This window comes from Dendroctonus ponderosae, unplaced genomic scaffold (genome assembly GCF_020466585.1).
Source record: "Dendroctonus ponderosae isolate FM_Combo_2020 unplaced genomic scaffold, Dpon_F_20191213v2 Dpon_F_20191213_6, whole genome shotgun sequence".
NCBI lineage: Eukaryota > Metazoa > Arthropoda > Insecta > Coleoptera > Curculionidae > Dendroctonus > Dendroctonus ponderosae.
In genome coordinates this window covers 2,312,040-2,336,169 of record NW_026018814.1, presented here as the reverse complement: position 1 = coordinate 2,336,169, position 24,130 = coordinate 2,312,040, and the positions used below count along the sequence as shown (strand labels likewise).

Here is a 24,130-nt window from a genome sequence, read left to right as displayed (position 1 = left end):
TATCGCTTAAAGCTGTAGATGAGGTTACGGAGTCTATAATTTGCTCATCGGTCAACATTTCTCTTGTAAGAATGCCATTATCAATGCTCACATATACGAAGAAATTGAAATCACTCAATTTGGTTTTAACTTGTTCTTCGACAACATTGGGACATCTTCGTCTGTGTCATACTCGTAGTCAGAGTCTTTATACTTTTCTAACCATTCGTTAAGTGGAATTTCATCGTCTGGTTCATAATCATTTTCTTTCCTTACAAATCCTCCATGCTTAAAGCAATTTGCAATGGCTTTTCGGCTAACTTTTTGCCAAGCTCTATGAATGAAATTGACTGCATCTAAGAGATTTATAAAAAATGTTTCATTTTTATCGATCGCCTCTAACGTTTTCATAAGAAGAATTTTTCACCGGCAGACTCTCCAACAATTTTTCCGCTACTGATATTATGCCTCTTCTTGAAACGCTCTCCCAACTTTTAGAACAAGCAAACTCTTTGTTTTTGATTTTACTCCCCATTTCACTGGCATTTTCTTGCACAACACTGCCACTTAGGGGAACGTTTTCTTGTCCTTTTTGAGTAAACCACTTAATAAGTTCCTTGTCAACCTTTTCATGTGCAGATAATTTTAAATTCATACATCTAACATTTGTTTTGTCATACGCTGATAAAATGTTTTCTCTGTTTTTCTCTGACTCTGAAGCGGACTTTACTGTATTACTATTATAAATTATTTATGAAAAAAAATTGAAATAAAGTACAAATGTTTCAGAAACAATCTAAACTTTTACAGAATACACGTAATTTTTTTCCAGTTGCTCTTGCGATTGAATCGTAACAGCAGAAAAAAATTCTGCTGTTGCCACGCTAACTGGTAGAGCCGAGAATACTTACATCAAAAATTGATACATTTGAGTAGCAATGTTAAAAAAACAAAAATCGGTGACGGAATTCTTTGTATTCCTATGCCACTTCACTTTCCATGGCTGTTAAACAAAACTGTATACAAAATGTGTTTTTCCTTTCCCTCATTTTAGATAGTAGCCCTGCCCCTTAGGAAACGCTTCTATGCAAAACGCGAAATCATTGGTCATCAGTTTGCCCTGATTTACCGCCCATTGAACCAATCGCTTACTTGCCTGTTACATAACAAGAAAAAGATTCTCGTTTAAAATGTATATCTAGATTTAGGTAAATAGGTCGGTTACCCCCACCATGTGCGCGGCAAACCAATGCTGATTTTCCGCATCAGTTCATTGATTTATTTGAAAATTGGGCGGTGCCAGGAGTACAAAAACAAAATGGCGTCGCTATATGATGGAAAAGTTGCCAGTTTCACTTAACGGCGCATCCAGGGACGGGGTCATGGGGGTCATGGGGGTCGTGACCCCCCCTTTTGCTGGATTTATGTGGACTAACGTTAATTTTTCTAATTTGATAGGCAACAAATGACTGAATTTCCACTACATGACCCCCCTGACGCTAATTTCAATGAGTGAAAATTGACGGAAAACCGCATTTCCACAACAAACACCACTAAGAAACTTCGTTAGGAAAAACAATATTTATAAGGTGAGCGTATTGGTTGCTTCGAAAGAGGGGCCCTGATAAACTGCAAACGACCCAAAAACCTGGAGTAGGCCGTGACCGTGCTCTATATACCGAAGCGCGGGCTGACAATACAGCGACATTGCAATGTTTATGTATGAGTTTCCAGGATTTTCCATGAGCTTTGGCTCTCATCGAAGTAAATTCGGCGCTAAGGTAAGACAGATTCCAATTTCAACCTATTCAAAGCGTTCAGAGCGTTTAGGGGCAAATCAATAAATCTAATTTCGAGTCAATGAGTGCAAATATCCAACACATATTATCGATTATTTCTGAATAATTTAGGCAAAATGCGAATTAGACCAGTATATTTACGGCCCGGGAGCACGAGACAGACACATTGCATGCTGCTGCAGCCTTTATTGTTAGTAAACATTCCCCCTTTGGCCAGTTTGTTAGGTTATGTTACGCAACAACTAAAGTCCAGTGTTGACTCACCTGAGCATATCAAGCACACAATTAAAATAACCAAAGATAAGCAAAGTAATAAAAGGGAAGAGCTTACTAGTGAAAGTATCAGAAATGTAGCCCAACATTTTTCAACACACACTTAACCCAACTTCCTTGACAAACGAAAATAAACACCTACCTATCTAGAATAAATTAGAAAGTTTATTTTACCTGGATTTTTCGGGCGACTCGATGGGTTTTTCGGAAAGTTCACGCATGTCGAAATCAATTGAGCACAAACATTCGCCAAAACATTACCCAACAAGGAGATAATTACAAACTCATCATCTCCCATCTCCTGCCACACTGAATTCGCAACGATAATAAGCCAGATAAAATGTAGGGAGATAAATTAATTGCTTTTAATTGGCCAAACATTCGTCACCACAAATAGATTGTTAATTTGCCACTGTACGTCTGTATTATTCAGTCAAATTGCTCAATATGTTTTTACTGCTTACAATACATCATGAATCATTCACGGAAAGAGCATATATTATTATTAGGCTTTGTTGGTGAACCCTAAACCATCATACCACCATCCATAAGGTAGTGAATTTGAATTGTATTGTAATGTATTGTGTGTCCTAGTCGAAGCAAAAACGTTCCAGTTTGCAGACATTTTAATGATACAAAAATAAACTTACCAGTCGTAATAAACAATGTGAGAATTTGGTGATGCAAATGCGTATTTCACAGCAGCAAATCATTGATCTGATATTCAAACTAACTCCTTAAACCTAATTAATACTATGCTAGAAAGGCACTAGAAAAATGAACACCCAACACAAACGTTAGCGATAGCGCAAACCTAATTAACTGCAGTCAGTTTCGGCGGCAGCTACTTGGTCGGGCGTTTCATCTTCGTCCTCAAGCATTTCCTGGTAAAATATTCGCGATTAGACCGTTACATACTGCAAAGGCGCCTCCAAAATACCTTGAAGACCTTCACAAGAGTCCTGGACTCTTCCAGCATCGCTTTACATATTTTGTTTTCCTCCTGCAGGACTGATATATTCCCTTTGAGTTTTTCAACTTCGTGCATAATTTCATCAATTGACTCTTGTCTGGTTTCTGCCAATGCCTTCCAGTACTCTGCAGATGGTTCCTCTCCAGTCAGATCGTCAATGTTTAAAATGTATTTTTCAGTTTGGGTTTCTTTGTTTATCAGCATGGGCTTAGGTTTAGATTCAGCGTTATTTCTGTAATTACCGAAAAACAAAACAGTGCATTTTCATCGGACTGGGGGTTTTCGCATAGCACTTACAAAATTTTGTTGTCTTTTTTCGGCAGTGATCGTCCAGCCAGATTTTCCTTGTCTATAGATGTCGGCTGCAGGGTTTTCAATCCTCTTCTGACATTTTTGGCATTTTCCTGAAATTGAACATTGATAGTCAGCTCAAGAGTTGATAGGAATTAATCCAAATTGTATCCCGGTCCGATAGAAATGAAATAGTTTTTTTCAGCGCTTTTAACAAGAAATAACCTAAATTTTCATTTCGATATGACTGGCAGCCCACGCGCTCACCTGCTGAACGTCAGTATCCACACTGATAACAACTTTTTTGGATTGCTCGGTTTTCATCTTCCCAACTACATACAAGTAGTTACTTTGGTGAGGCTTATTATAACAATACGAAAGAACTAAATGGGGATTTATAAGAATACAAATTGGCGGTTACTTCTTTGTTTATACTCGCACTCTCACTGACTGATGACAGTCATGACAATCAAATTCCTTCCAAAACATGCAATGTTGCCTTTCTGAATGAATCGAAGGTAATTTTGTAACATGTTAATTTTTTTTTTTTTTTAGTAGTTTAGAGTATACATATTCCAAATCAAATTCATTCCTGGGTTTCAGTCATTTATTGTCTCTATTTATCAATCAAAATACGTTTCGGTGTATTTTTCTAATAGCCAAGGCTTAAAGCAGCAACAATGCTACACATGAAAACTGATGATGGTGGAAAAATACACCGAAACGTTTTTGATTGAAAAATAGAGACAATAAATGACTGAAACTCAGGAATGAATTTGATTTGGAATTGAAATACAGTCAGGAAAATATATACAGTGAAGTATACATATTATAATATTATTGCTGAAATTTACAGTTTATTCATAAACATTGTACGAGGGACGCAAAAAGAAATCCAGTACTTTTGCGAAATTGTTGCTGTCTTTATCCCACCATCTTCTCTTTTGCTTTTGCGCGTTACTTCTGTAAATACGCGGAAGCAACAACTCTGGCAAGTATCACAAAATATCCCCCCTGGGAGTATGTTCTGTGGCAAGTATTTACAATGGAAACGCCCTGAGGTAAGACTGCATCCTTTTTAGGACGTAATTAAGGGCATTTCTGCGTAACTGTTGAAAAATCTACAAAATCTACATAAAACCCCACTGTAAATCGCAGTTGGAAGAAAAACGTTTAAAAAGCCCGCCCGTGAGTGGCAAAACAGCTGTCAGATTAAGAGCGGGACTGTAAAACTCCAACACTTTAGAGCCCAGGCAATTTGAACAAATATCGAAATTCCACACATTAAAACTAACTCTATGCGCCAGTAACCTTACAGAGTTCAAGACGGTACCAATTCTCCCTCAACTATAAAACAATAATTCAATCGCATACACAAGTGTTCGCTGTTTAAATCCTGTTCGCCTGCCACATCGCTTTCATTACGTCACGTCAGTCATTGTCGATGTTTCACTTTGCATTCTAGACATCCCAAATTCGTGTACATTTTCACTCTCTTTTACAATTAATTCGCTATTGTGGTGCAAATCAGTGCAATAAACGTAACCCCATCGTCCCAAACAGTTTTACGCAACAATCACCGAACAGAACCATGAATCCCGAATAGTAAGTATCGATTTATCCTTTTTCATTGCTGTTAGGACGACATTATTTTTCATTTGTTAAAATGCGCAGTTTTTAGAGGTGTATGCTAAAGGCTGCGATTAACTGGCTTCCAATCGAGCAACAAAGGGCCTTGCTGTTGTTCCCCATTGTGTTTGATAAAAATAGTTTTCGTTTTTCTTGGATCCACCCACCGTTTAAACTCCAGTCAAATTCACAAGGGATAAGGCACGTCATTGTTTTGTACTCTGCCATGCATTGTGATTCATAATTTTCTATCAGTTTTTTTGGATAATTGATCACTTCTTGGACAAACGGCTGGTTGGTTTATTCTACTATTCAGAGACTCCCATCATCAATAGTGTTGGTACTTTCATAACTGTGTGTGTTGAAGTGAATGGTTCCACTCAAATGTATTATTGATTTCTGTTTTATCATTTTTCCCCAACCTGTATTCTGATGTTTAGATATGGAATCAAAAGCCGATCCCAACATCCTAAGGCGTAGTCAATCCAATACAACTAGCAATTTCCGATATAGCTGACAATAACACTTCTAATCGCTTAGTGCTATATTAAAGACTTGGTATTCACACTTCCAGCAAAGTCTCGGAGGGCGAATTTTAATATCAAGTCTCTAAATTATCATTAAAACTACATCATCCGGAGCTGCTCTTAGGATTAATCAAACCTCGATCCAATCACATGCATTGGCCATCCGTGCTTTGTCTTATTTTTGTGTAAAACCTAATGTTCATTTCTTTTCAGCGATTATTTATTCAAACTTCTGCTGATCGGCGATTCAGGAGTAGGAAAGTCATGCCTTTTGCTTCGATTTGCTGTGAGTACTTTTCAAGGCAGTTCAATAATTTAAATGGATCTCATTAAACTCTGTAAACTCTTAGCTATTACTAAGCTATTTATGAGCCATTTTCATTCGTTTCACTTTCACTTGAGTGCCCAAGGAAACTATTGAACTTTATGTTGTTTTTCCAGGATGATACCTATACGGAAAGCTACATTAGTACAATAGGAGTAGACTTTGTAAGTATATTTTATCTTGGTATTATCGCCCTTACACTTAATTGGAAATTCCTATTGCAGAAAATCAGAACTATTGAGCTAGACGGTAAAACAATTAAGCTACAAATTGTAAGTATTTTTAAACAGGCATTAAGTGAAAAAAATGGGAGTAATTAAATAATTGTTCACAATCATAAATAGTTAAAATTGGGGGAGTGCCTGAATAAACCTAAATATATTATCGGTGCCAATAGATTCGTGTTAACTAATCCCAATCCTCATAATATATTCAAGGATAGTAAACAAACATGATTAACATTTTCAGTGGGACACTGCCGGTCAGGAGCGATTCAGAACAATTACTTCAAGTTACTATAGAGGTGCGCATGGAATCATCGTTGTCTACGATTGCACGGATCAGGACTCTTTTAACAATGTGAAGCAATGGCTTGAGGAAATCGAACGTTACGCGTGCGACAATGTCAATAAACTACTCGTAGGAAATAAGAGCGACCTTACCACAAAGAAAGTGGTAGATTACCAAACTGCCAAGGTAATGCGATTCTTACCGCCCAGGTGTTTCATTGAATCAACCAATTTTTTTTAAACAGGAGTACGCAAGTCAATTGCACATTCCATTCCTAGAAACATCCGCAAAAAGTGCCACTAATGTGGAACAGGCTTTCATGACGATGGCCGCCCATATTAAGCTTCGAGTCGGGCCTCAAACATCAATGGGTGATCAGGGTGGAAAAGTGAAATTCGACCAGAGTCGCCCGGTCGAATCTACCAAATCTGGTTGCTGCTGAAAGAAGGTTTACTTGGCTAAGAGCGTGGTAAGTAGCAGTCAATTCGTTCACTTTTCGTGTTAACTGTATAGAACTTGCGGGGTGTTTTTTTCGAGCTGTAAATCCGTTAAAATTGTGCTGTGTTAACACCGAGTTTCCGTTTGTGTTGCAGGTATAGGTGGTCAACTCCCAACTTATAATTATTTTTTGTACAGTAGCCAGTTTGGCTACGAATAATTATGTTCTATTTAGTAAAATATCCGTCTACACGTCGTATAGAGATTTTTTTCGAGTTCTTACTTAAATTTCGTAAACTTTGTAATATAAATATAACATTAAATCTGATAGCGTAATTAATACTGTTTATTTTTTTTAATTCGTTATTTATTAACTCAATACTGGAATGCCTGTATAATAGAGGATTTTTTAGGAACAAAGGGTTTCAATTGATAGTTATATAAGAATCTTACTCGATAAGAATGTATTCCGTTTTTGTGATGTCTACTTCGTCTTTGTTTGAAAAATAATGCATACTCTTTGTTGTTTAGTAGAGTTATTTTAATAAAGTATATTTCACCTTATGTATTAAACCGCTGGTTTAGTATGTTTCATGCACTCGACCAACTCATCATTCATCATCACTGTCATACCGATTTTCTGCTTTTTTTTTTTAGACAAACAAGTTCGCATGAAATGTGTAGAAAATTTTTCTAACTGAAAGAAGTAAAAATCTATTTATTTTATTAAAAGTTCCGAATAATTTTTAGAATAAATAACATGATTTAATATACAAACAGGTTGAGTTAAAACGACGAATTGCCTATTTAGAACTTGAAACCATCACAGGAATTGATTACAAGCGTCGTTTAACAATATAAATATGTAAAGTTTGTTTTGCAAAGCTCTCATGCAGTTAAAGTTAATTAAATCCCCCATTAGCAATGGATAATGAGTTTTTCAGCTGATTTAAGGTAAATTATGCCCAAATTGTATGTTTATCTAAACCGCACTGCACATCGACTCACAAACATCCTTAAATACATTTTCATTATACACAGTAATATTATATATTCCATGCCCCATTTACAAAAGAAACTAAGCTATTTGCAACGCAAATTACAAATTCGTTAGTCCATTCGATTATCCCGCACTATCTTAATGAATTATAGAAGTATAAAAATAAGTAAAATTAGCTGTAATGACTGGTTGAAGGTGTCGATTTTTAGTTTGGACATAAGCCATTGAACACAAATTGTCGAGAGTTTTTTTGCCAATCCATCCAAACACAATGCAAGTTTGCTTTGATTTTTAGCTGCTCCTATCTGCAGGAAAAAGACTAATTTCCTGAACAGCTTTCTACTTTCAGTGACTTGCAGTTTTATTGGTAATTACGTAGAAATTTGATTTGTTCGCATTATTTTCCAATTTACTTTCGGCAAACAATGTAAACACATTTTAATCAAAACGATCACGATTTGCTTTATATAATTTGCAAAAATCACTTGCGACCCAAAGACTACAGTCACATGGGTGTGTAGTCTAATTGCACATACAACTGTTTAACACCGACAGAAGCAAAAATCATTTGCGTGTGTTGAACCACGTATTTCGGGTCCACATTTTTCGAAACTTCCAGCTTGATAGCACCCACGTATACGTTGCTGCATAGCGTCCAAAAGTGTGGTTCTTGCACGGAATACACTCCAGCTAAGCTGATCACTTTTTGGTAGCACTGTGGCAGTACACTGTCCAAGGAATACGGCTGTCTTTGCATGAGGACGGCCACAGAGTCTTTGATTAGAGCCAAGACACTGAGAGCGATCAGAACCGCTATAAACATTGAACAGATTGGATCGGCTATCATCCAACCAAACATCTGCATTAGCACTGCTGATATGATTACGCCCACACTTCCTGAAATTTCCACTCAATTTCGATTTGAACTTATTGAAGAATACTTCCATTCCTTACCCAGGGTATCAGCCAATATATGTAGAAATACACCTTTCATGATTTGGGAATTAGGACCCTCATTGTCCATCTCAATAGAGTGGTCATGAGAATGATTATTGTGGGAATGACCATGTGAGGCACCTCCATGACTGTGCCCATGCGATGAACCTCCTCCATGAGAATGTCCATGTTGGAAGGCGTAAACACCCACTAAGTTTACAAGGAGCCCCAGGACGGATACTATGAACAACCTTTCGTGTTTTACCTGAAATTACAGATTTTATGAGTGAATGAGGAAGAAAATGAGGTTTGTATTACCTCTGGGGGTTCAATGGCACGTTCCACCGCTTCCGACATCAGGAAAAATGAAATAAAGAGCAAGAACATGCCGTTCACAAACCCTGCTAGGATCTCAGCTCGCACATAGCCATACGAATATCTATCGTTAGCTTTCCATTTTGTGATCACTGAGGCTGCCAGGCCTGCTACTAAGCCAGTGCAATCGAAGAACATATGAAATGAGTCCGAAATCAATCCTGAAATAATGTCGCATTAGTGCTGTTTTTCTTAGTTTTAGAGTGCATTTCGATGGTTTACCTAGACTGTTGTTCCATATTCCATACAGCAGTTCCACGAAGGCAAAGGAGAAATTCAACAACAAAAACAGAAATAAGTTTCTAGAACTTCGATCTGAGAAAATTATCCGTATGTATCCATTGACTTTTTCCTTGATTCTAGAGCCAAACCCTCTCGAATATGTATCTTTATGGGACAACGGTAACATGTTTGGTGGCTTGCAGGTTTTTCACTTGACTATAACATAGTTTACACCCTTTCTCTGCCACGTTCTAACCTGTTTGCCACTTGGTGATTCACTTATCTATCTATCGACAATCATCAAACGCTTGAAGTGGTGCAGTTTTTCGAACGGTAAACGGTATTGAAATGCTAAAATTAAGAGAACATATGCAATTTTGCTCTGACAGCCGAAACCGGCTGTTGGGCGAATTTTGCCATGTTGTCAACAAAACCTGACGTCATTTGGCAATTCCCCCTTGACAAGCAGGTTGGTAACAGAAAAGCTGTAAAAAACCTGTGTAGTGATGAATAAGCGTGTACAGCGGCGCTGCCAGCTAAGGGATTACTGATTTAATATTGCCAGATTTCATCCAAAATTGGCAATGTATTTATTTTATACAATTATAATCGTTAAGAGGTACTGAATTTCTGCCTAAATTTTCCTAATAAAAAATTGATCATTTTTAATTTATTTATTCAAATATTTTAAACGCCATTAAAAATAAAACAATATTAGAAGAACCCAATTTATTAGTTTTTTTTCCAGATGGAACAAATTTAGGTAGCGAAACAGTGTTGCCTAATAAGCAACAGCGCTAAATTACCTCAATTTCTGGGAGTTTTCTCCTTACTGTTGGCAACACCTCAACTCCACTAACAGACCGCAGGTTGGCAAATCCGGTTCCGTTTACGATCTCTTTGAGTGACCGAGCAAGATGGTGAGTGCATGTTTCCTTAATTTTTAATAAATTTTCTAAGTATTCGGCACTTAATATTTGCAAAATTAATTCTATTTTTCCAATCCAATGTTTGACTAGCTTTTGTGAGCAAAAAATTGCATTTCTCCATACCTAACCTGAAAAGTTAGGTGTTCTCCGCGTGTTTGATGATGCATGCCTTTATGAAACTGTTCAAACGGCTTAAATGGTTCCGATGTTCCTCTAGAGTTTTCGCGTAGAGAGAGTGTCTGCTTACTTAAGTTGTTTTTTATGATTTTAGCCTCCAAAGAAGGATTCGAAGTCGTCGGCTAAACAGCCCCAGAAAACCCAAAAGAAGAAGGAGGGATCCGGTGGCGGTAAAGCCAAGAAGAAGGTAAGAGTCCCCCGAATGTTTTTCTATGAATGCCTTATTAATTATATCTTCCCGTTTGCAGAAGTGGTCCAAAGGAAAGGTGCGCGACAAGTTGAACAACCAGGTGTTGTTCGATAAGGCTACCTACGACAAATTGTACAAGGAAGTGCCTTCCTACAAACTGATCACTCCCTCAGTTGTATCTGAAAGGTTGAAGGTGAGGGGGTCCCTGGCCAGGCGGGCTCTCATTGAATTGCAACAGAAGGGTACGTAGTTTTGGGTTAATTTCCAGTTAAAATGAGTAACTTTGCCCCATAGTGGCGCACACGTGATGACAACTATTTATTTCTCGAATTATCCATGAGAGGAAAAACTGATTTAATGAGTCTGATGTTAAATCGGCAACTTGATACTTTCCTTGAACTGGAATGATGACGATCGTAATAAGCGGTTTTGTTCCAGGTCTAATTAAGCAAGTCGTGCAACATAGGGCGCAACTTATCTACACCAGGACGACAAAGGGAGACGACCCAGTTGCCTAGGTTCAGAGGTGTGTAAAAATATAATGGAAAAATAGTTCCTGTTTTTTATTTTATATTCCCATTCAATTTGCTTGTTTTGGATTTTTGAAAATCAAGGCGTCTCAAGCGTATTAAATAAATCACAATCAATGTTAAATGATTTGTATTGCGATGAAACTTAAAACTACGAATAATTTTACAGTTAGAAACTACAAAAGCCTAGGTATTTATGCGCCAACAAGACGAACTAAAAAGAAAATAAAATTGAATTAATATCTGAAAATCTCCGAATATTCTTATCAGGCGAATAGGAAAACGACTTTGTTGAAGTAAATTTTAGTCTCAGAAAACATTGAATATCGGATAAAGTTAAAACAATCCCATTAGGGTCAAACGAGGGTACAAAAACTGGTTCACAACTTTCAGCTCGTTTCACGTTATGTGAAACGAGCAGAGAGTTGTGGTAAAATAGTGGGAATAGAACTTATATTTTAGTGACGCGTAAGACTAACATCGCCTTCATATTCGTTGTCAAAAAGTTGTTTCTAACAATACGCCACAGATTATAATCGAGCAATAATTTACACATAAACCAATCAATCCAGGAATGATTACAGTAAAAAATACATATAAAGAAATATATTTCATTTTTTTAAAACCTTAGTTTAATACGCATCTAATTGTTTAGTATTCAGTGGGTTCGTTCCGCGTCTCAACCTGAAATAGTAAAAAAGTAGATTTTTTCCAATAGTATACAAAAAAATTTATTTTACCTTCAAGCAATTGGCGACATCGTTATTTTGCGATGATTCATTTTCTAGGAATTCTTTCTGCAACTTTAGTTGAGAGGAAAGTTTAATGCACGTGGCGTCTAACTCCTGGCGCGATACAAAGTTATTTTCCGGTGTGTGAGGCTGTGTATTGAGTGGTTTTGCGACATTTAGGTTCTCGTGCTCTCCAGCTAATTGGCTTTCTAAAGTTGATATTTTGTTTTCTAACTGAAATTAATAATTATTTGATTTATACACCGTATTTTTCTGGTTTCTGTTATTGTCGAGATTCTCAGTACCAAGCACATAGTTCTAACGGAAGGCGACTGCGAGTTATTCGGGAATAATCAATGTACAACAGTGTTAAATTGAAGACCCTGCACAAAACTGTGTGAGCCGGCAAAGAAACAGCGTTAAACATTACAAAAGCACAATATAGATTAACGATATTAAACGATACCTCGTCGATAATAACAGGAAGAGATTTTTCTATACACTTGAAAGCAAATTGGACCCCGTTCGAATCAGGCGGGTTTGGGGTGAGCGCAGTTTTCTAAAGAAGCCCATAGTAAAATGCGACTCGTTTAGTCCATTTGTTGTTTTATGCTGCAATAAGCAAATAGTAATGGAAACTTACCTCGGGAATACATTGGGTTTTTAAGTCTCTGATCTCTTCGTCTTTCTCCGCTAGCAACGATCGCCAAGTGCTTTCTTCTGCAACTATTTGATCCTGAAGCGCGTTCAGAGTCGTTACCTGTAACAATATAAACAAATCAATCAAACAGAACCAAAAGAGAAACTTCCAGCTTACAGATTCGTCCAATGCGTTCCTATAATGATCAGCTTGAAGTTTCAATTTGACCATTTCAGCCGTATTGTTCTGGTGTGTGTCTACTGCTTCATGGACCTATGAAATCAACACTATGCAATAGTCAACCGCCAACAATTAGGAAAAGTTACCTCAACTTGAGTGCTCTTGTGGCACTCTGTTGCATTTCTACTTTCTGCTGCTTTTAAAGCTTCCACCAATTTCCAGTTCTTTTTGCGCAATTGATCATTTTTACTTCTGTGTTCTTCGATTTCACTTTCCAACAACTTGCATTTTTGATCGGCTGCCTTCTGGTCCTCCAGATACTTTGCCTCTTCCTCGTGCAGGGTTTGCTGGAATTTGGTCAGCTGCAGTTTCAGGAACGATATTTCGGTGGTGAGGTTGAGTATCTGAACTTCCTGATTTTTGGTCACTTCAGTCGAGCCATTGATCTGCTCACACCGTTCTTCTTTTAGTTGTAAAAGTTCGGATTGTAGCTATAAAAGACAATTTCTTGTTGCAGCAAAAACAGTTCCAAGCAATATAGATTTTTGAACACTGACTGTGTGACTTTACTGACCTGTGCGATCATTTCGTTCTTGTGTTCTTCTTGCGCCAATGTGCTCGTTGTCAGCATTAGTTGTTCAGATAATCTGCGCGTCTCCTCTTGAGCTGCGCTCAAGGCATAACTATGATTGCTCTGTAACAGACCGGAGATGACAATATGAAAATCCCCTTAACACTCGTCCTCATACCTCCAAAGCCTGCAGCTTGATAAGTAAATTTTGGTAATTGGTATCTTGTTCCTTCCTTTGACGCGTGAGTAACTGCAACTGCTCACCAAGCTGTAGATTTTCGGCTTTGAAATGAGCGTCTGTCTATAAGAGAAAACCATTATCAATGTGAGGGCTATTTAAGGAAGTAGAATAAAATCGCCAACCTCTTGAAGCGTGATCATTGCGGCTTCAAGTTGATTCATTTGCATCTTCAGGGCCTTGTTTTCCTCTACGACCATTTCGAAATTCGCACTATCGGCATTACGCAGGTCCTCCAACTCCTGGATTCGTTTTTGCCGAAGACTGCTGCTGTTGAGCAATTGCAAAAGTTGAGACTTTTCCGACTGTTGCTCCATTCGAATCTCTTTGAGCTTGGCTTGAACGGCGGTAAGGGCTTCTTGTCCTTCGGCAACTTGTTTTTCTCTCTCAGCCAACTGCTTTTTCAGTTTTTGAACTGGATCAGATTTTCCCTGAAAGTGAATCAATTAGTTCCAGTTTGGTATTAGTGTTCGAAAAAACCGTACCTCAGACCACTCATCTGTAATAATCGAATGTTCTTGTTGCTTGTTCAGAATAAGGTCGACAAGTAGTTGGCTCTCGGTGTGAGAAATTTCCGAGTTTCTGATTGCTTCGATGATTTTATCACCAGCTGAAAATGAACGATTTGTTATGTTAATCGAATATGGACTAATTTTATTAAGGATATTGGTGGGTCTATGATAATTACGACACTGAACCTGCATCAGCATTGATTCTTATGGTAGCAACATTGACTCTGAAGTTCAAAGCCGCTTAGCAGCAGCACTTTTGAGACTAAAATTGCTACCACACCAATACGAAAACACCAAATTGCATGCATAGTAAAACGGTTTTGTACCTCTCTGTTTTTCCCGGATAACTGCAAAGTTTAAATGTGTCAAACAATTAGGTTTTTGAAAAGTACTTCTATTCTAATTCACTACCACACCATAGATACAATTCAATTGATTTCACAACACCATGTATACAGAGGTTTTAAAAAACATGCGGCATCCAATAAGAGGCAATTTTGCCATGAGCTAATAATACTTACATCCACATCTCTAAAGGTAACTTTGTTTCAAAGCATGGCGGTGTTACTTAAGATTGTTAATTAAATATCTGAATACCTTGTTATCAAAAGTGCAAACGAGAATTTAGCGCGTGGATCTAGAAAAATTATGTAATATTTACTAGCAAAGCTTAGTTTTTCAATTAGTCTTAAAGGCAACAATTGTAATAATGTTTTTAAAAACCTGAGTGAACCAAGTGCCCATATTTATCTTTTAAAAATTCATTTGGTCTACAACCTAATCACATACAATGGGGCATGAAAAAATCGTTTAAAACGTCCGGACAATAAAAAAAATCAAATACAAAGTCTGATGATAAGACACCAAACCTGAAATAAATAAATCGATAAATTTACTAACGTATTGGCTGTTTCGGGTTAAATTCGCTTTTCTTTTTCTTTTTTTCCTTTCCAATACTGGCGGCAGGTGCAGCTGGTTCTTGTACCACAGCAAGGACGACTTCCTCTTTAATCTTTTCCTTTTCCAGAATCACTTCCGGCTGTTCAGCAGCATTGTTCTTCTCCACTGGTTGAACCTCCGGTTTGGTTTGCTTGTTCTTCTTCGGTGCTTTCTCAGCTTTCGTCTCGATCTTCTGTAGAAATCAAATTAACAATAAAAGCTTGAAAGTTGAAAAGTTTGCTGGACAGGTTTAAGTATAATGGAAATCTCGTTCGTCAATGGCAGTTTTCCATGCATTATCAACAACTACATACTTGGTATAATACAAATTTGAAAATGAATAGTAATCAACACACTTTTTTGTAAAACTTAACGCAAAACTCCAGGAATTAACGTGCTAGAATCATTCACAAGACTAAAATTTTGCTCGCATATGTTTGAAAAACGAACTGAAAATATTTATGAGTGGATTTTGCCGGAATCGTTTTTATGCCCATTCTTGCCCGTGTGTTCAAGGTTGGTTGCAAACTTTAAGCGATATTCGCTATTATTCAGCAGTAGATGAGAACATCATTTTCCCGTAAAACATCCGTTAAAAATCCTCCTGCTTGTTTAATCTAATCAATAACCAGATCCACCTCAAATACTGTTAACGAATCGCTACAACGGAAAACTAGCAATACCATAACAAGACACTTACACTGCTGGAAATCAGGAGCATAATTTCATCTTTTGGTTGAGTATCTTCGAAATGATTCGCTACCGGCGTGGTTCCGATAACCGGAAGAATAATTTCCGTTTTAGATGATTTTTTGTCCAGAATAGAGCGCACCCGTTTTGCGCGCTTCTGTAAAAGCCTCAGTATGTACAGCTATTCAATCAGCTCAAGTGCAAGCTACTACAACCTGATCTTAGCTTAAACTAGATCGTAAACATACATGGAAGCGGATTGCTGATGAAAAACAGTCAGGAATGGATGTATGCGTCGTTTAGGTGTTAATAAAATTAGTTTCACAATATTTGCACATTGAGAAAGCTGGGGTTTCGGTATGATTCAAGTGATGCAAGCAACGCCCACAACTTCGACACACAATCGAACTAACCTTACTGGCCAATTCCTTTTCAATTGGAACTTCAGTAGTATTTTCCACGAACACCACATGGCTCTTGGACTGCTTGGTTTGGGGTTTTGCTGTTTGAAAAACAATTTTTTTAAAATCCAACTCCTGTGTTTTTTGGCAATTCCTTCTACCTGCTGAATTGTTGTTATTGAGCTTCGGTTTTGCCTGTGGCTTTGCCTCTTCTGGTTCTGGACTGTCTTCTATGGTTTCCCAACTTGCCTCTTTGGAGAACGCCTCTTCAGTTGTTGGAGCCGCATTGTTCTTATTTCCCTATAAAACATCTAGTTCAGTCACCCATTCAAATGGGGATTTTACGAGCTGTGGTTACCTTTTTCGCCTTTTTGTTCTTCTTCTCCTTGGGCTTTGCATAAGCACTTTGCACTAGATTTCTGTTGGCCGCCTGCAGTTGCTTGTTCTCCTCCCATAGCTCTTCGTAGCTTTTGGATCGGCCTCCATAGTAGAAGTAGGTCAGACACATAGTAACACAACCGGTCATCAATACGAACACTATGCTTCCTATGACTGCGTTTGTATCCATTTTGCCTGCAAGTAAATTAAACACTAATTCACGGTTGGATTTTTGCAAAAAGATTCTATCGATTTCTATGAGAAAGTCGACAGTAACTGCTCATTATGTAAAGGTTCTGTACATCCCCCATTTCCATTAAATAAATCTCAATGCCATCATTATCGTCTACCATTAAACAATGGTTCTTATCAGCTTGCGAACGTCAGAAACTGATGTATAATTACAAGTTTAGAGTTATCTTTAGTGGCTTGCACATGAATTAATTCAGAAATAGATCCGAATTAAAATTATTTGAAAGCGGGTTCTATTTGGTGTAAAACTGCAATTTTGCTAATAACCCATGTTTACTTTCATGCAAGAAAAATTAAATACTGGATAATACACGAGGCAAATATTTGAGATATTTGCCTATCTATCCATGCTTAGTTGTTTAAAAATCCATTAAGTTGTAGTAGATAATTTACCCCAAGATAAGCATTATGGTTATCAAAATTCATTTATTTGCCTAATTTGTACTGATAAATTAAGACTACTACTAAATGAACCAACGATAAAAAGTATGATTGAAAATAGCTTCGATTGAGGGCAACAGTTGGACTGGGTTTTTTAAGAGGCCGGTTTTGTGCCGATTCTGAAGACGCTGGCCAGGTGTGCTAGCGAAACCTCCGAACCAAACTCCTATCGACAGCGGGCCAATAATGGGAAAATTAATGCTCTGTTGGTCTATTTAACATGTATGACTTAAGATCTGATCTTAAGACAATAATAGGCCCATCTAGGATTTTCCAGGATGTTGCATATGAACCATAGTTATATCAGGTTCTTGGGGCGTGCACACTTTCACCGATTTATTTCCCATAAATTAATGAAGTAAATACAAAGAATGGCTAAACGAAGTTGCTAAAGGGCAAGATCCCTTTCGATACTGACAAAATGGCTGTTCAGATGGGCAGTAAACATAGCCAAAAACTAATTCAGTTACCGGCCTGTATATTGCCGATAAATGCCCGAACTTATGTTATAAATAAAAGGGTTTTTGTTGCAAATGCAGCACATTAACCGGGCCACGTAGCCAGGTACTGTAGTTGGTTTCCAGGAAACGTTCACATAAGTATTGATACTTACGTTGATCGGTGTTTTATTTATGCGGGGAATTTCACCAAATAGTTGGCCAGTTTACTAAAATACACTCACAATAAAAGGCGATTCAAGAAAACTGAGAAAACGAAAAGACAAAACTAACTTTTTATAATTTTGACGTTCACTGTCAGATCGTCATATCAATCTCAATATTGACAAGGGTGGGGAGACTTAACATAGGGAAATTCCGCACTTTTTATTGGTGTCATTGCAGGAGTTTTAATTACCCTGGTCACCATTTGAAGTGTCTAGATGCTGTTACATACTACTTTTCAAAGATATTATCAGCAAAAAACACCTTAAGCTCTGCTGACGTTTGAACTAAGCAGAATGGCAAATATGTTTTCATTTTTTCAACTGGTCATTTTTTAGACTGGAGTTCCACTGCATTTCCACCAAAAACAACACTAAGAAAAAGAAAAACACGGCCAAAAACTACTTGACATCAAGCGAAAAGTACAAAAATACAAAGCTGTGATTTAAATAGCATCAAGCCCTAAACAAACTCCCCGTTTCCGAAAATCTTCAGGCTCCTCTTGAATGACCATTTCACCTTGTGACTCGTGTACTCCATTGATAATGGATGGCCTTGATAATTCAAAATAAATAACCTCCAAATGTCTAGACTAGAAACTTAGGTTGGAAAGTTGCACTATTTACTGTTAAAGTTCATAATATTTTGGCAAGCATATTAATCTAAATGTGATGCATTTGAAATAGATGAATGCTGTAATCCACAGTTTTAGTTGCACAAAATGTGGCACAACAAGCTGCTGTTACTTACAAATGGTTTGGGGTTTCATACATCGTGTCAGTGTGCCTCAAAGGCCGGCAAAGTTTTGAAGAAACTCATGGTGGGAACTAAGAAAAGGTTCATTTATTTGCCTGTTTGATGCACGTTGATGACTGTGTGTTATTTGTGTAGCAAAAAATACTTTGTGGACAATGGCAATCCGATGCTTCCGTCTGCAAATAGTCTTTTCGGAAAAAACTCTGTTGCTTCTCTGGAAACGCAGATCACTGGCAATCCCAGAAGGAATAACATGTTAAATAAGCTGTTTATGCGGTATATTACCGATATTATGGCCACTGGGGAATATTCCTCAGAAATATTAGGGTTTGGAATTGAAATAAACAAGGTACCTATACCTCTCCGAACTTTTTAAGCTATTTATATATTGAAAACGTGTTATGCCTAGTGCGTAAAACCCTTGAGTGTCTCTGGTTGTTCCCAGGTGAAAGTTAGTCCTGACTACAAGATCCTCAATGTGTACTGGATAGCTAAAGAGTCGGAATCTCCGGAGAAAATCGACCAATTACTAAAAAAGAATGCAGGATTCCTGAGACACGAGCTTTCATCGCTCAATCTAATGGGCAATGTGCCCAATATTATTTTCGTAAGAGGTAATCATGAAAGTCCAACATTTATCAACGCACGCTCCAAACATCGAATTTGCAGACAGAAATTACAATAAATTTGGCGATGTTCAGCAGTTATTGGCTAAGGCAGACTTCGGAGAAGATTATGTGCCTGAGGAAGCGGAAGCCTACAAACCTGAGGTTCAAATGATGGTGACCTCACTGGAACCTGAAGTGAAGGTTTGCTAGTTTAAAGCAAACTCCACCTTTTTGTGACAGTGTTTTTCAGATTAAACTGAAAGCCTTAGAAGCAAGTACCGAACCGGAAGACGATCAGACCTTTACAGTGCCACCCATGCCGCAGAATGTGCTAGGCTTGGACCATGCAGCCATTTTCAAAAGAGTACGCATTTTTAACAACAAAAGTTTTTAGAAGTGTTTAAAAAAATTCCTCCGTAGGTTACAAAAGGCCTTTCGATGTCAAGAGCTGAACATAGAACTGTGGATACCACTGACTGGATGAAATGGAGCCAGTTCAAAGAAATCCAACCAATCAATCAAGACCCTGTGAGCTTTGCTAACCATCAAGAGCAAAGAAAGGCTTTTAAGATGTTTTTGCAGCAGAGGCAGGTAAATGTTCACATTTCATTCAGTAGCGCAATAAAACATTGTCCCATTTTGAGGCTAACTTAGATTTGTTTAATGTTGCAGTTGTTGAGAAAAAAAATTTACAAAATGGACAAACACTGGACAGCCGATAAGGAATACTTAGAGGAGGAATTCAGACAAAAATACGAGGCGCAATGCTCGATTGACTACCCAAATGAGACTGTTGGTGACTATGATTTTGAAGATGTGGTGGATGAGGATAGCGACTTCAAATAACGTGCAGGAAATTGTTCTACATTTGCTAATCGGAAAAATAAAACACCAACAGTTGTAAAAAATGAGATTCTTTAAGATCAACGTGTTTTCTATATAACATATTCATTTTAAATTCACGTCCTTATCACAAAACCTACGTAGGAAAATGAGACAACTAATTATGTACATTCCAAAATGAGTATCGATCAACATCCAACGTATCAAAAAAATTGAGGACGAGCTTTTGTGAAAGCCCCCATGTATATTTAAATGAAAAACAACTGAAAGTAAACCGGAACAAAGAATTAGATTTGACAAAATAAACGTAGAATTGACCGCACACGATTAATTAAACTTGCCGTAAACGCTTGGACGAAGCGCGTCGGGAACAATATTACAAAGTATAAAAAATTACTATGTAACAAATCTTAATTATCTTAAGTTAATTATTATGAAGAGCTCCACCTGAGTGAAACCAACATCAACTTCTGAACAGTTTCGTTTCAATCAGGAAAAGATCTTCGGAAATATATTAAATATTTTGGTCTAATCTCTATAAATTAGCGAGTTTTGGAATCAACCCGATAGGGCTGATGCCAATGGACGGTTTTAGAGACTAAATGAGCACAAGTTTTGTATTTGCTTACAATTAAGCAAAAAAACTGTTTCTCAACAGCGTTAAATACACAACGGCTGGTCGATGAGATTGACTTTCCTTACAACTAGTCATGGTAATTTACCGATTTATACCTTAAATTTGTTCTGTAGACTTCAAGAGGAATCTCGACGTTGCAATGCAATTTTCGCTATTTCTAGATGTACTCGCTAGCAAGTACACGTGGGGTTTCTTAAGCCAACAGGCGAAGCCATAATGTTGTGAAATACACTGCGCTTTTTACACTACAGCTTATGCGCTATATTGTACAAACTCAGCTACCATGTGCAGAGAACATCGATAATGATTTTTCATGCCTAAGAAAAACCTGCCTAAAACACTTTCTCCTTAAGCCAAAAGTTACTGATGAAAAATCATTATTACTGTGTGAAACGGCGCCGGGACAATTGACGACCTGCATGCCACTTAATTCTAATGTACATTTGTAGGAGGACAAGGAATAGTTGTGAACTTTGCATGTTGTACTTTCCTCAACGCGCTAAAATTACGCTTTATCTACTACTGATCAGGCATTTTTTACAATTGCTTTATACACTAACTACATCACCCCATTCTCAGTCGAACAAACTGGAGCGTTTTTTTGTCAGTACTCGTGTTCAGTTACACGAAATGGTCGAAATATTGCATAAATCTCATGTTCCTGAGCAATAGCACAAAACTTGCGGCAATCAGCGTGAAAAGAGGCACGGAAAGTCGGGTTGCTGAATTGTATATCCAGCAATATGGACACTGAGAGCTGCCGCAAACGTTGCAAATATCCAACGCATACGATGAGAGAGAGTCGATTAGAGTCTCGTTGAAGCGCTCTGTATGCGAAAAACAAAATGAATTTGGGTTTTTTGTTGGAAAGGACAAATCTTACCGGGGGCATAGTAGTCGTAGACCCTGACGGCTAAATACCTGGACATATTCGCCACTGGGAACCACCTTTCCACTGTGAAGTTAACGCACGTGTCCTCACTGTCCAGCTGCAATGGCACAAATTAATGCTAATAAGAACTGGGAGAAATTGGAAAAGACTCACATAGTCAAAGTAGAAGAACACCTTTCTTTCGTGAAACTTGGCCCTTTGCAAGTTTCTGACTCGTCGCGAAATGATATACGCGTCCAGGTCTTGCTGCTGGACGATGTAACCGGTGGGAATCGTTACATCTAAAACGGCCATTCCCGACCGCTCGGACTCGTGCAGGTTTGTCCACCTAAAACAATGCCCGTCCGAAAACTGCTACTCAAAGCCAGTTTCTTCACTTACCTCTGGCAGCTCACGTAGGTGATATGCGACTGATTTCTTCCATAGAAGAACTGCTTAGTGACCAGATCGAACGCCTTTACCGGAGGTTGTGTTTGGAATTTTTCAATATCCACGTTGTATTGAACGTGCATTTGTAGAATCGCATAACCAGTGCCTCTTGCGTCCACCTTCACCGTTCCTGCAAAGTTGGAGTTTAAAAAACTAGTTCATTTATTGAATGCTGCGTGCTCACCCCAGGCATTGGGAATTTCAATATGCTGCAATCTGGCCCGGTTCTTATCGTTTACGTAAAGTAGTTGGCTTTTGCCTGGTAGCGACGTGGCTTCTATTTTGACCGACAAGCTGGAAATGTCCCTGATTCTTTGAGCCGAAGTGTATTCTATCAGCGCCTTCATAGCATTGGCTGTATCAGAGGTTGAGGCCCATCCACCGTCCCAAAGACGTTGTGTGTTGAGCCATCTAAAAAACCATTCTGTGTTTTGCCCAACTACTGAATAACAGAAAACCTCACCTGACAATATTATCGACCCACAGTTCCTGCCTTTCGACGTACACCATCAAGGCATATGCGGTAGCTTCGATGTTTTCGCTGTCGTATTCATACGGTAAGCGAGGCAGTAGGAAAGGCCGTTGATTTTCCATTTTAAATGGTGGTTGTGGAACGTTCTTGCGCGCGAAATAGAGCAATCCGCCTGCCAAGGTGCTCCTTAACAAGAAAAACAGTCAAAACCCCCCACATTGGACGTCTACAGTAACGTACTTCTTGGACAAAGCAATGAAGGCCCGCTCGGCATTGGGAGCCTTGATTTTCATCAGCGCATAAGCTACAATGGCAGTATCAAAAGTGTCCCCTTTGTCCTCAATCAGGTCCATGTTCCGTTCCAGCCATTGGATCGCTTTCTTGGCAGCAATGTCCACTTTTGAGCTCAGACCACCTGGAAGGGTAAAACGCATCGTCTGGACCGAGTTTTTGGGACAAATCGCCACTGCTTACTAGTCAAATCTTTCACGCTCTCCAAGGTAATCAAAACATGGGCTGTAAGGGTGATATTCCTCTGCGATACTCCGTAATTTCTATCGAAGTTTAAAGACGAGTTATATTTTCTGTCCGGCATCCACGTTGTTTCATAGAAGGACCCTTCTTCAGTCTGGTGCTTCAGCACCCACTCAACGGCTCTAGCTGGAAGATTTCCCACGTGAATTTCCCTTTTACTCGCTCAAGCTAATTAACATACCAATAACCACGGGGTCGATGTAAATGTAGTTCTCCCACTCGTAGAAACTGGCCTCCTGCAGAATTCTTGCACAGTACGCCGTGAGCCAAACTGAAGAAGCTGAGTTGTTCCTAAGGAAGATCCGCTGGTTAATTCCCTGCCTAGTTCAGATGAATGCGGATCTTACCAGTCGCTTCTGAACGTGGAAAAGCTCCCATCAGGCTGGAGGAAGCTCAGTTGGCGCTGATAGCCCACATTCAAATAATGGAAAGCATCCCGTTGCAATGTCTTGTTCTTCTGCTGCGTATATCGCATGTACAGTAAAGTGTACATGTTGACGGCGAAAGAGAACATGTTCTGCTCAGCAGAGTCCATGGGTAGGTGCAACAGGGAGGTTGCATTGACAGGCATGGTGGGAAATATCGGGCCAACCACGTCGCCCACTATGGAAATGCTCGCCTTGTTCGATCCATAAACGTAGTACCTTGAATTGGAATTAGATAGATAGACTTCAACTTTTGCAAGCGATTTTTAATTATTCTCGTTAAATTGCGTAGCTTTATCGTCTTGGAAACTAGCCCTTACCGATCATATTCATAGGGAATGATGGGGGTTTCAGTGATGTTCACATGCATATACTGGAATGTATAGGCTCGATTGCTGAGATCGAGCAACACTGATTGATGTCGGTGCTGTGGCAAGCCATCGGCTTCCACATGAAGTTTCCTGGTGATTTCATCCTGGAACATTATCGGTGAATGTTTCTTCCAGCAAAACCCTCGTTAGTTACCTTGCCGATGAGCGTAGAAGCATAAATCGTGACGTGGATGTCTCCAAGCCTGGTGGGCACAATAGGAATGTAGACTTGGGCGGCATCCTGGGCCTTAATGAAGATGAAGAACTGCGAAAAAATGCTTTTTTTTTTTGGGTGTTTCGCCTCAAAAATGTTTGTCTTTAAAAAAGACAGAATTCCCTCACGTCTTTTATTACAGATTGATAAATAGTGCTCCTATTTCGCAATAAGAACGAATTATTTATCAAAAAGTAATCAAGAACTATCA

The 24,130-nt window shown here is 38.5% G+C and overlaps 8 protein-coding genes across 15 annotated transcripts in view; 3 read left to right on the top strand and 5 right to left on the bottom strand.

Annotated features, from left to right (window-relative positions):
* Positions 1 to 2,385, bottom strand: part of LOC109536301 ((Lyso)-N-acylphosphatidylethanolamine lipase) — an 8,797-nt gene extending 6,412 nt beyond the window's left edge. For 2 of the 6 annotated variants that reach the window (XM_048667820.1, XM_048667821.1), the window contains exon 1: positions 2,226 to 2,385. In XM_048667820.1, the coding sequence (XP_048523777.1) occupies positions 2,226 to 2,272 (47 nt within the window). In that variant the 5' untranslated portion in view covers positions 2,273 to 2,385. Of the gene's footprint in view, positions 1 to 2,042; positions 2,196 to 2,225 lie in introns of those variants that run through there. The other 4 variants (XM_048667822.1, XM_048667823.1, XM_048667818.1 and 1 more) reach the window with 4 other exon arrangements.
* A 277-nt stretch (positions 2,386 to 2,662) lies between these two features.
* On the bottom strand, positions 2,663 to 3,786 carry LOC109536304 (geminin). Its single transcript, XM_019902464.2, has 4 exons — positions 3,583 to 3,786; positions 3,322 to 3,428; positions 2,992 to 3,256; positions 2,663 to 2,935 (listed from the first exon to the last, which is right to left on the bottom strand). Exons 1-4 carry the CDS (start codon positions 3,637 to 3,639, stop codon positions 2,870 to 2,872), a joined length of 495 nt encoding a protein of 164 aa, XP_019758023.1. The 5' UTR covers positions 3,640 to 3,786; the 3' UTR covers positions 2,663 to 2,869.
* A 695-nt stretch (positions 3,787 to 4,481) lies between these two features.
* LOC109536414 (ras-related protein Rab-1A) lies at positions 4,482 to 7,317 on the top strand. Its single transcript, XM_019902614.2, has 7 exons — positions 4,482 to 4,920; positions 5,685 to 5,757; positions 5,913 to 5,960; positions 6,021 to 6,068; positions 6,265 to 6,492; positions 6,551 to 6,775; positions 6,900 to 7,317. Exons 1-6 carry the CDS (start codon positions 4,907 to 4,909, stop codon positions 6,746 to 6,748), a joined length of 609 nt encoding a protein of 202 aa, XP_019758173.1. The 5' UTR covers positions 4,482 to 4,906; the 3' UTR covers positions 6,749 to 6,775; positions 6,900 to 7,317.
* Positions 7,318 to 7,778: 461 nt separating this feature from the next.
* Positions 7,779 to 9,762, bottom strand: LOC109536413 (zinc transporter 7-A). The gene is made up of 4 exons (XM_019902613.2): positions 9,278 to 9,762; positions 8,999 to 9,216; positions 8,699 to 8,945; positions 7,779 to 8,641 (listed from the first exon to the last, which is right to left on the bottom strand). The coding sequence occupies exons 1-4, from the start codon at positions 9,462 to 9,464 to the stop codon at positions 8,250 to 8,252; spliced, it is 1,044 nt and encodes a 347-aa protein (XP_019758172.1). The 5' UTR covers positions 9,465 to 9,762; the 3' UTR covers positions 7,779 to 8,249.
* A 324-nt stretch (positions 9,763 to 10,086) lies between these two features.
* Positions 10,087 to 11,126, top strand: LOC109536390 (40S ribosomal protein S25). The gene is made up of 4 exons (XM_019902582.2): positions 10,087 to 10,197; positions 10,478 to 10,570; positions 10,632 to 10,815; positions 11,012 to 11,126. Exons 1-4 carry the CDS (start codon positions 10,195 to 10,197, stop codon positions 11,089 to 11,091), a joined length of 360 nt encoding a protein of 119 aa, XP_019758141.1. The 5' UTR covers positions 10,087 to 10,194; the 3' UTR covers positions 11,092 to 11,126.
* Positions 11,127 to 11,216: 90 nt separating this feature from the next.
* Positions 11,217 to 17,869, bottom strand: LOC109536389 (ribosome-binding protein 1). 3 transcript variants are annotated; one of them, XM_019902578.2, is made up of 16 exons: positions 17,690 to 17,869; positions 16,364 to 16,578; positions 16,167 to 16,305; positions 16,018 to 16,106; positions 15,615 to 15,761; positions 14,876 to 15,107; positions 13,949 to 14,073; positions 13,589 to 13,894; positions 13,404 to 13,526; positions 13,229 to 13,348; positions 12,801 to 13,145; positions 12,652 to 12,747; positions 12,478 to 12,594; positions 12,301 to 12,393; positions 11,844 to 12,068; positions 11,217 to 11,787 (listed from the first exon to the last, which is right to left on the bottom strand). In XM_019902578.2, the coding sequence occupies exons 2-16, from the start codon at positions 16,571 to 16,573 to the stop codon at positions 11,755 to 11,757; spliced, it is 2,400 nt and encodes a 799-aa protein (XP_019758137.2). In that variant the 5' UTR covers positions 16,574 to 16,578; positions 17,690 to 17,869; the 3' UTR covers positions 11,217 to 11,754. The 3 variants fall into 3 exon arrangements, with proteins under 3 accessions (XP_019758137.2, XP_019758139.2, XP_019758140.2); XM_019902580.2 differs by lacking the exon at positions 12,301 to 12,393; XM_019902581.2 differs by lacking the exon at positions 15,615 to 15,761.
* A 406-nt stretch (positions 17,870 to 18,275) lies between these two features.
* On the top strand, positions 18,276 to 20,025 carry LOC109536393 (putative ribosome-binding factor A, mitochondrial). The gene is made up of 7 exons (XM_019902584.2): positions 18,276 to 18,575; positions 18,630 to 18,843; positions 18,940 to 19,108; positions 19,164 to 19,303; positions 19,353 to 19,466; positions 19,523 to 19,693; positions 19,775 to 20,025. The coding sequence occupies exons 1-7, from the start codon at positions 18,460 to 18,462 to the stop codon at positions 19,946 to 19,948; spliced, it is 1,098 nt and encodes a 365-aa protein (XP_019758143.2). The 5' UTR covers positions 18,276 to 18,459; the 3' UTR covers positions 19,949 to 20,025.
* LOC109536391 (CD109 antigen) overlaps positions 20,000 to 24,130 on the bottom strand; it is a gene marked incomplete in the record, with an annotated part of 20,337 nt that continues 16,206 nt past the window's right edge. Inside the window, 12 exon segments of the mRNA XM_048667879.1 lie at positions 20,000 to 21,409; positions 21,466 to 21,571; positions 21,628 to 21,802; positions 21,856 to 22,033; positions 22,088 to 22,314; positions 22,367 to 22,561; positions 22,616 to 22,790; positions 22,850 to 23,035; positions 23,091 to 23,200; positions 23,257 to 23,553; positions 23,655 to 23,809; positions 23,860 to 23,970. Of these exon segments, the coding sequence (XP_048523836.1) occupies positions 21,204 to 21,409; positions 21,466 to 21,571; positions 21,628 to 21,802; positions 21,856 to 22,033; positions 22,088 to 22,314; positions 22,367 to 22,561; positions 22,616 to 22,790; positions 22,850 to 23,035; positions 23,091 to 23,200; positions 23,257 to 23,553; positions 23,655 to 23,809; positions 23,860 to 23,970 (2,121 nt within the window).

What these genes read in the sequence shown, in the direction of transcription:
- LOC109536304 (XM_019902464.2), bottom strand. Translation starts at nt 3,639, where the DNA reads ATGAAAACCGAGCAATCCAAAAAAGTTGTTATCAGTGTGGATACTGAC. An exon ending in TGGATACTGACGTTCAGCAG is followed by an intron (nt 3,429 to 3,582) that starts GTGAGCGCGTGG and finishes GTTCAATTTCAG; the next exon opens with GAAAATGCCAAAAATGTCAG. An exon ending in CTCTTGTGAAGGTCTTCAAG is followed by an intron (nt 2,936 to 2,991) that starts GTATTTTGGAGG and finishes ATATTTTACCAG; the next exon opens with GAAATGCTTGAGGACGAAGA.
- LOC109536414 (XM_019902614.2), top strand. An exon ending in GCCTTTTGCTTCGATTTGCT is followed by an intron (nt 5,758 to 5,912) that starts GTGAGTACTTTT and finishes TTGTTTTTCCAG; the next exon opens with GATGATACCTATACGGAAAG. An exon ending in GTACAATAGGAGTAGACTTT is followed by an intron (nt 5,961 to 6,020) that starts GTAAGTATATTT and finishes TTCCTATTGCAG; the next exon opens with AAAATCAGAACTATTGAGCT.
- LOC109536413 (XM_019902613.2), bottom strand. Translation starts at nt 9,464, where the DNA reads ATGTTACCGTTGTCCCATAAAGATACATATTCGAGAGGGTTTGGCTCT. An exon ending in AATATGGAACAACAGTCTAG is followed by an intron (nt 9,217 to 9,277) that starts GTAAACCATCGA and finishes ACATTATTTCAG; the next exon opens with GATTGATTTCGGACTCATTT. An exon ending in GTGCCATTGAACCCCCAGAG is followed by an intron (nt 8,946 to 8,998) that starts GTAATACAAACC and finishes CTGTAATTTCAG; the next exon opens with GTAAAACACGAAAGGTTGTT.
- LOC109536390 (XM_019902582.2), top strand. An exon ending in GCGGTAAAGCCAAGAAGAAG is followed by an intron (nt 10,571 to 10,631) that starts GTAAGAGTCCCC and finishes TCCCGTTTGCAG; the next exon opens with AAGTGGTCCAAAGGAAAGGT. An exon ending in CATTGAATTGCAACAGAAGG is followed by an intron (nt 10,816 to 11,011) that starts GTACGTAGTTTT and finishes GTTTTGTTCCAG; the next exon opens with GTCTAATTAAGCAAGTCGTG.
- LOC109536389 (XM_019902578.2), bottom strand. Translation starts at nt 16,573, where the DNA reads ATGGATACAAACGCAGTCATAGGAAGCATAGTGTTCGTATTGATGACC. An exon ending in TAACCCGAAACAGCCAATAC is followed by an intron (nt 14,074 to 14,875) that starts GTTAGTAAATTT and finishes GTTCATTTTCAG; the next exon opens with CTGGTGATAAAATCATCGAA. An exon ending in TCAAGCTGCAGGCTTTGGAG is followed by an intron (nt 13,349 to 13,403) that starts GTATGAGGACGA and finishes GGTCTGTTACAG; the next exon opens with AGCAATCATAGTTATGCCTT.
- LOC109536393 (XM_019902584.2), top strand. Translation starts at nt 18,460, where the DNA reads ATGTGGCACAACAAGCTGCTGTTACTTACAAATGGTTTGGGGTTTCAT. An exon ending in TTGGAATTGAAATAAACAAG is followed by an intron (nt 18,844 to 18,939) that starts GTACCTATACCT and finishes GGTTGTTCCCAG; the next exon opens with GTGAAAGTTAGTCCTGACTA. An exon ending in CACTGGAACCTGAAGTGAAG is followed by an intron (nt 19,304 to 19,352) that starts GTTTGCTAGTTT and finishes AGTGTTTTTCAG; the next exon opens with ATTAAACTGAAAGCCTTAGA.